This window comes from Monopterus albus, unplaced genomic scaffold (genome assembly GCF_001952655.1).
Source record: "Monopterus albus unplaced genomic scaffold, M_albus_1.0 scaffold26.1, whole genome shotgun sequence".
NCBI lineage: Eukaryota > Metazoa > Chordata > Actinopteri > Synbranchiformes > Synbranchidae > Monopterus > Monopterus albus.
Window position 1 is genome coordinate 693,260 of NW_018127906.1, and position 8,375 is coordinate 701,634.

Here is an 8,375-nt window from a genome sequence, read left to right on the forward strand (position 1 = left end):
GCTCAGGTATCTTGCACCTCCAAACTGCACACAGGCAGATGTAAGATGAAAGACTCTGAACCCACCAGGCCTATACATTATATCCCTTCGGTTGGGCTAGCCCCATACTACACAGAAACGTCAACCGCGACGTCTCTGTTGCCAGCTTTGCAGCTGGTCATAGCAGTAGTCAAAACATGAAGCAAATCAATGTGTGTGTGTCTGTTGATTAAGTGGTGTGTAGCTAAAAACATTCTCACGACCTCTAGTACATGTCGTGACTTAAACATAAGAACATATTATGGCTAAGGCTACAGTTATACCTGTCGTAATAATAATATTAAACACCCTGTCTGCTGACAGTCAACAACTCTTCTCTCTAGATATCCTTGACCAGATGTCCCCTGTAGAAACTCATAAGCATGCCTAAGCATTTAGCAGTCTAACTAGACATCCTATCTCCACTAAACATGTCTAATACATAAAGTATCTATCCAATTTCTATCTGACTAAAAATACCTAACAAAAACCTTATCTATTTTCTAACCTCTGTAGTCTGTGCCCATAATTTCTCACTCACGCTGGCTGCTGAAGAAGGGAGAAGTGCAGTTAATGACGGGACCTAAGAGCACTAGGACCATGCGCAGTCGTAAGCTCTACCAACCAGTCTACTTATTCCTTTTTAACAATCTGTTGCTGGTCACCAAGCGCACCTCTAGGTAAGGATTTGGTATTCTTACTGTGATATTTTTATGTTTTAGCAAATGTTTTGTTTTTGCAGTTTTTTACACTCAGTTGGCAATATATGAAGCAGCCTTCACCTAGTTACAAATAATGCAGTCTAATCCAACAGTTCTCATTCATGTATATGATAATGTTCAGTTTGTGTTCCAGCTGTTTCAGAGAGGTGGTGAACTGTATGATCATTTAGAGGATGCAGTTTGTGCTCTTAAATTGCATAGCATGATACTGAGGCACTTCAGTTGTCTACCCTCAACGATATACTGTACATGAGGTGGACAAAATAATAGCATAAATGAGTAAAACAGTATAATCCAGAGGCACCACAAACTACAACCTCCAAGATGATCATACACTACAGACGAATAATATGGAGGACTACAATCAAAATAAACGTTACAGCATTTTTGTGTTTATCCTGGATGAGATGTGACCTTTTTATTTTGCACTAATCATCAAATAAAACCAACCAATAAACACATTTCCAAAACAATTTCCACAAAACTGAACATTATCACCTTCATGAAGGCAAGGCAGATTTATTATTTATACTGTAACATATTTCATACACAGAGGCAATTCAAAGTGCTTAACATAGGCAAATGAAAATGGTAACAGCATTAAAAATAAAAAAACATTAAAACCAGAATAAAATCATTCAGTCATTTTCTACTGCTTAGTCCCTAAACGGAGTCAATGGTAACAGCATTAAAAATAAAAAAAACATTAAAACCAGAATAAAATCATTCATTTTCTACCGCTTAGTCCCTAAACGGAGTCAATGGTAACAGCATTAAAAATAAAAAAAACATAAAACCCAGAATAAAATCATTCATTTTCTACCGCTTAGTCCCTAAACGGGGTCACAGCCAATCCCGGCCGGCAATCGGGCGAAGGCGGGGTACACCCTGGACAGGTTGCCAATCCATCGCAGGGCTAACACATAGACGAACAACCACACACACGCACTCCTATGGGCAATTTAGAGACACCAATCAACCTAAGCTGCATGTCTTTGGACTGTGGGAGGAAGCCGGAGTACCCGGAGAGAACCCACGCAAGCATGGGGAGATCATGCAAACTCCACACAGAAAGGTCCCGGGTGGGGCCCGAACCCGGGGCCTTGTCGCTGTGAGGCAACGGTGCTAACCACTGAGCTGCCCATAGAATAAAATCAGTTATAATAAAAATCTAAAATTGTTAAAATGAGATAAAATAAATAAAATGAAAATAAAAATGGACAACATAAAAGATCTAAAACAGGGGTGCCCAATACGTCGATCGCAAAGGTAGTGTCGGTAGATCGTGTGCCATTCAAAATAAATTAAATGTATCCGGCGTAAAACACGTGCCAAATGTTAACCTGCGAATGGTCAGTGTGATGATTCGCTATGGCGACCCCTAACAACAAAAGCAGAAAGTGCCAATCATTCATATATAGCCTATCATCTATCCTCCCTATGGCATTTGCTGCTTGATTGACATGCAGGGCAGCCAGTCTGAGAGCTCGTCTTTTCTGACACACGAGTCACCAAACATGCACAGTCAACAGCACGAGCTACTGCAAAACTCAAGTGAGAGAACTACCTTGTCAGCCTTCCAATTAATTTCTACTAATGGGTATAAAATGAGTGGGGGAGCCAAATCAAGTAAGAAACCGAAAACGTACCGAAAACATTCCATGCGGAATGGGGGGGCTTTTTTTTCGTGACGTTATATTCGAAATGCGTTTGCTTGATCTACCAATCTACCATCACTATTCCGAAGAAGCGAAATGTGGAGGGGCACTTTCAGACTGTTCATAAAAACTACGACACTCATTCATACATATATTTTCACGCACGCGCGCGTGTAGGTCGATCATTTTGACTTCGTCATTTGAAAAGTAGCTTGCAAGGCGAAAAAGTGTGGGCACCCCGATCTAAAACATGGTTATCTTACAGCTATAGTGCAGTCATAAGTTGTAGTTGTAAGTTGCCCTGAAGGCAACAGATAAAGAAAAATGCAGCATAGAAACCAGTCATCAAAGGCACAGCAGAGTTTTCACTTGAGACTTGAAAATGGAAAGTGGCAGAATCAGGGCGCATTTAAGGTCATCAGGAAGCTGCTTCCATCTGTGTGCAGCATAGTAGCTATAAAAGTAGCTTCACCCTGTTTGGTTCTGACCTGAGGTTCTACCAGCTGACTGCTTCCTAAGGGTCTCAGAGCCCTGCTGGGTTTAGATTCTTCATGGAGATCATAAATGTATTGTGGCCCCATGATACCACTAAGTGATTTATAAACTAGGAGAAGCATTTTAGAATAGAGTCCTGCCCTGTTTGGTTGCTGAGCCAAACCAGACAATGGTGGATGAGCAGCACTGATCTGTTGAAGATAAATGTGAAGATGGGGGCCAGCTGATCAGCACAAGCTATCAGGCTAGAGGGAGTGACACTGTCTGGGCCTGGTGCCTTCCCGAACTTTTGTTTTTTTTTTTAAGGCTGCACACATCTTCAGGGTGGGGGGTTAGGGAGGAAGGGAGGTGATCATGGGGCAAGCACCTGGGGGCTCTGAGGTGAGGTGTATGAGAGGTGTAAAGTTCTGCTTCTCAAACCTAGAGTAAAACACATTAAGGTTGTCTGCTGGTTGATGGTCTTCCACCATAGGGGGGATGTTTTCCTGTAGCTAGTGATGTTCTTCAGGCTTATCCACACAGACAAGGGGTCGTTGGCTGAAAACTGTTTTTTTCTGCTTTTCAGAGTAGCTCTCCCTTGTCAGTGTGTTCCTGCCTGCCTGTACAGGATCCTGTTCCCATTTCTGTAGGCCTCCTCTTTGGCATGACAAAGCTGTTTGAGTTTTACTGTGAACCAGGACTTGTTGTTGTTATATGTACAGAAGGACTTGGTGGGCACACACATGTCCTCACAAAAGCTGATGTATGATGTCACAGTGTCAGTGAGTTCATCCAGGTCTGCAGATGCAGCCTCAAATACACTCCAATTTGTGCAGTCAAAGCAGGTCTGTAGCTCTGACTTTGCCTTTTTTCACAGTTTTGATCATGGGCTTCGCAGCTTTAAGTTTCTGCTTATATGTTGGGATGAGATGGACCATGCAGTGATAAGAGAGACCGAGAGCTGCACAGGGGACAGAGTGATGGGTGTCTTTTATTTCCATGTAGCAGTGGTCCAGTGTGTTTTTGTCCCTAGTGGGACAACTGATGTGCTGTCTGTATTTAGGCTATGAATAATCAGATACAATAATGCATTTTGCTTACCGAAATGGTCAAGCTTTTGTTCTTAGAGGAGGGTCTCTGGGGAATGGGAATGGATCGCTGGTGGAGGGGCACTCTCTAAGTAAAATATATATTAAAATAATTTGTAAACATCATTTATTTAGTTAAATATAAAAAGAGAATGTTGACGTTAACTGTACCTGGGGCATCAGTGAATTCCTTCAAATTCATGCTGTGTTGAAGTAAAAGCGTAATCAGATAGAGGTGCTTCATTCTTGCACAAAATGTCCTTACTGCAGGTGATGCATTTTGCTGTGTCATTATCTTTTTTTAGTGACGCTATGCAAAATTTTTGGTTTTCTGTGGTCAGCCATGGGCCAGGATGTAAACAGAATACTCTTTTCACATGCTTTGTTGATCCTGGCAGATAAGATGAAATATGTAACAGTTAGGAACTGAAACACAGAATCAAAATGCACTTCTTATCAAATCCATGGTTCTCGGAAATTTGCAACCAGTTCCAACTCAGAACCAGTCCTCAATACCAAACCCTACTGGTGAAGCTCAGGTTTGAGTCAATTATGACACCAAAATTTTTTATTTGAGGTTTTGTCTTTATTGCTCTGGAATCAAGCTGAGCAATAACTTTAGTTCTTTCCTTCTTGATGCCAAAAACAATAACTTCAATGTTGGTCTTTAACTAAAAGAAATGTGACTGCATCCAGGTATTTACTTGCTCTAAGCACTGACAGAGTGAGTCTAAGGGACCATAGTGAGAGAGCTAAGCTAAAATCTGAGTGTCATCTGCATAACTGTGATAGGCAACATCATTGTCGTGTATGACATAATCCAGAGTCAGCATGTACAGATTGAATAGCAGTGGTCCAAGGCTCGAACCCTGGGGGACTCCACTGTCATTGTGAGCTGCTCAGATTTATGATCACCAGTGGAAACAATATAACCGCTGCCTTCAATGATCTGAACCAACTGAGGATGGTACAATTATCTATAGAATCAAAAGCTGCACATAAGTTATGTAGCACCAAAACTGATATTTTTTAAATTGATGTTTGAAGGAGGGTATATTTCAGGACTGTTGGATTAGATTGACTCATTTTAGCTGTGTGGACTTAAACTGTGCATTCAAACACAAATCAGTCAATTATTGCAGTGAAAGCAGGGAATATGAATTCAGCCAACATGTTTTCAGTGGGGACAAGTTCCACGTCCTTGACTCCTGCACGCGGGCAATGTTGAGGACTGAAGATCTTGAAGACCAGGGCCAGCTGTTGGCCAGTGTCTTTAATCTTAAGCTGCTGGAAAACCAAGAGGAGCGTCCAGTCAACTACATGCTCAAGGCCTCTAGTATGTGAGTATCTGACATAGAATCAGTATTGCATTCCCCTGAATGGCTGTGAATGGGGGTAATGGGGAAAACAAAGGGACCACATGAATAGATGGGTTGCTGTCTGCTTGCAAACAAACTGAATGGGTTCAGTTCAGAGAGTAAAGAACCACACCTACTAGCATGGGAAAGGGGGTGCTACCAATGCTGCAGCCCCCCCAATGTACAGCAACAACTCCATGCAAATTTTGTTGAAAGCATTTTCATGCATGCGCATGCATCCCAGACAGCCCCACTAACACCCACCCACTGAAAATACTGTATGTTCCCATGCACATGACCATGCCATTACAGTTGATACATGATTTTAACATGAATTCAAAATGTTAACTGCTATTAAATTCATGTGCACATTGTTAACTAAGAGATATGTATGAGTATATTTTTAAACAAATAATCTGTCTTTTGGTCCAAAAGCACTAAGGCTTTTGTGACAGGTAGAAGAAATGCAGGTCTAAAATTGAGCAGACATACCCTGTATAGTTAGGATGGTGAAAAGAAATATGGATTAGAAATCTTAAAGTCAGGAGACACGAAGCGCAACACCAAAATATCTTAAGAGCTGCACTGCATTAGTAAACAGCTGTACTGTATGTAAACTAATATATCCACACACACTATTCTTAGAGACCATTTTTTATTAATGTGGAATTGTGATTTTGTCTTCATTAAAGCTGAATTTGATCATGACCTTAAATGAATTAGAGCATTCAAGTAAGGTCAAGATTTTTTTTTTTGCCATTTATGCATAAACAGACAGTCTAGGCATATAGGAATTCTTGTGCAGCTCTCCTTTGGAGTCAGGTAAGGAGTCAAAAGCCAGAAAGAACATTTAGTCTTAAAATAAAAACTTACATAAAGGCAACAAAGCATTAAAATCGCAATACACAAAAATAGGGTAATAGTATTTTCCCCAGTGACCCTCAAACATCGCACTTAGTAATTCACTTAGTCTTAAAAGAAAAAGTTACATAAAGGCAACAAAGTATTAAAAACCACAATACACAAAAATAGGGTAATAGTATTTTCCGGTGAACTTCAAACCTTGAACCGCCACCTTATCGTGGTGGAGGGGTTTGAGTACCTGAATGATCCTAGGCGCTATGTGGTTGGGAGCTATATGCCCATGGTAGGGTCTCCCAAGGCAAACAGGTAAGACTAAGAGTGGTTCAAGACCCCCTTATGAAAAGTTCAAAATCAAGGACCATGACGTTACCTGGTATGGCGCAATCGGGGCCCCACCCTGGAGCCAGGCCCGGGGTTGGGGCTCGAATGCGAGCACCTGGTGGCCGGGTCTCTTCCCATGGGGCCCGGCTGGGCTTAGCCCGAACGAGCAACATGGGGACGTCCTCTCGTGGGCCCACCACCTGCAGGAGGATCCGTAAGGGGCTGGTGCAAAGTGGATTGGGCAGCGATCGAAGGCAAGGGCCTTCGATCTCTGGACACGTAGCCCTGGGGCCATGGAATGTCACCTTGCTGGTGGGGAAGGAGCCCGAGCTTGTGTGGGAGGTGGAGAGGTACTGGCTAGAGATAGCCAGGCTTGCCTCCATGTAAAGCTTGGGCTCTGAAACCATACTCCTCAAGAGAGGCTGGACTCTCCACTACTCTGGAGTTTCCCGCGGTGAGAGGCGGCAGGCTGATGTGAGCTTGCTTATAGCCCCCAGCTTAGCTGCCATGTGTTGGAGTTTACCCCGATGAACGAGAGGGTCGTTTCCCTGTGCCTTTGGGTCAGGGATAGGTCTCTCACTGTCGTTTGTGCCTATGGGCCTTCAGGACCTGTGTGTGCGTCATCTGAAAAGCAGTGTCCCCTGGGTCACAGGGGGATTTTGAGGGGGTGTCCAGAGTGTGTTCAACCTGTCAAACCTTGCACAGAAGTTGTTGAGGCTGTCAGGGAGGGTGGTGTCCTGGGGGGCTGTGTTTGTCAGTTTGTTGCTGTAGTTTGTGACTGCCTGGATTCCCTGCCACATACTGTGTGTGTTGTTATTCATGTAGTAGCTCTCCAGTTTTTGGAAGTATGCTCTCTTTGCAGCTTTGATGGACTTCTGTAGGTCATACCGGGCTTTCCTGTACTCCGCTTGGTCCCCTGACTTAAAAGCCTCGTCTTTTCCTGATTTTCTGTTTTATATCCCTATTAAACCATGGTTTTTGGTTGGGGAAAACATGCACCGTTCTAGCTGGTGTGCATATGGATGTGTACCAGCTGATGTAGTCACTCACAGTCTCTGCATATTCATGGATGTTGTCTGTGGCCCCTTTGAAGATACTCCAGTGTGTGGCCTCCAGACAGCCCTGCAGGCTGGCCTGTGCTCAGTCGTTCCAGGTGTTAACAGTTCTCACTGAGACTGGTTTCGCTTTGAGTCGTTTGGTGTAAGCAGGTTTGAGCCGGATTGCTAGGTGGTCAGATCTACCGAAATGAGGCTCAAGTTCAGTTGAGAAAGCATTTCTAATATTGCTGTAACATTGGTCCTCTAGTAGGAAAGGTTACAAACTGATACAGTTTAGGCATGCTTTTCCTGAGATTGCAGTGGTTAAAATCCCCCAGAATAATAAACCAGCATCAGGATATGTTTTCATGCTCATTAATCATTCTGTACAGTTCCCTCACTGCAGCTTCCTTTTGGAAGATGATGGGGGTGCATACACTACGCTCACAATGATACAAGGCAGCTCTCTAGGTAAATAAAATTCCTTAGTCCTTAGCTTTAGTGTTAAATATTCCACATCTTCAGAACAGAATTTGGAGATAATCTTACAGTCTGTGCACCAGGACTGTTTGACAAAGGCGGCTGTTCCTCCTCCGCTGGTCTTGCCGCTTTCAGCGGCGCTATGATCCTGTCTGAACACAGAGTAACCATCCAGAGTTATATCCTCATCAGGAGTCTCTTTTCCCAGCCATGTTTCACAACAACACAGCAGAGAGCAGTCCTGTATGTCCTTCTGCGAGGTAATCCGAGTGTGGAGTTCATCCAGTTTATTATCCAGAGACTGGACATTTGCGAACAGTATAGCAGGGACGGCTAGCCTGCTGCTGCTAACCAC

General features: G+C 43.2%; 1 protein-coding gene across 1 annotated transcript in view; it reads left to right on the forward strand.

Moving 5' to 3' along the window:
* The window catches only part of LOC109957375 (ephexin-1-like), a 37,310-nt gene that overhangs the window by 26,066 nt on the left and 2,869 nt on the right, over nucleotides 1–8,375 (forward strand). The window contains 2 exon segments of the mRNA XM_020595224.1: nucleotides 535–698; nucleotides 5,142–5,300. Coding sequence (XP_020450880.1) covers nucleotides 535–698; nucleotides 5,142–5,300 — 323 coding nt within the window.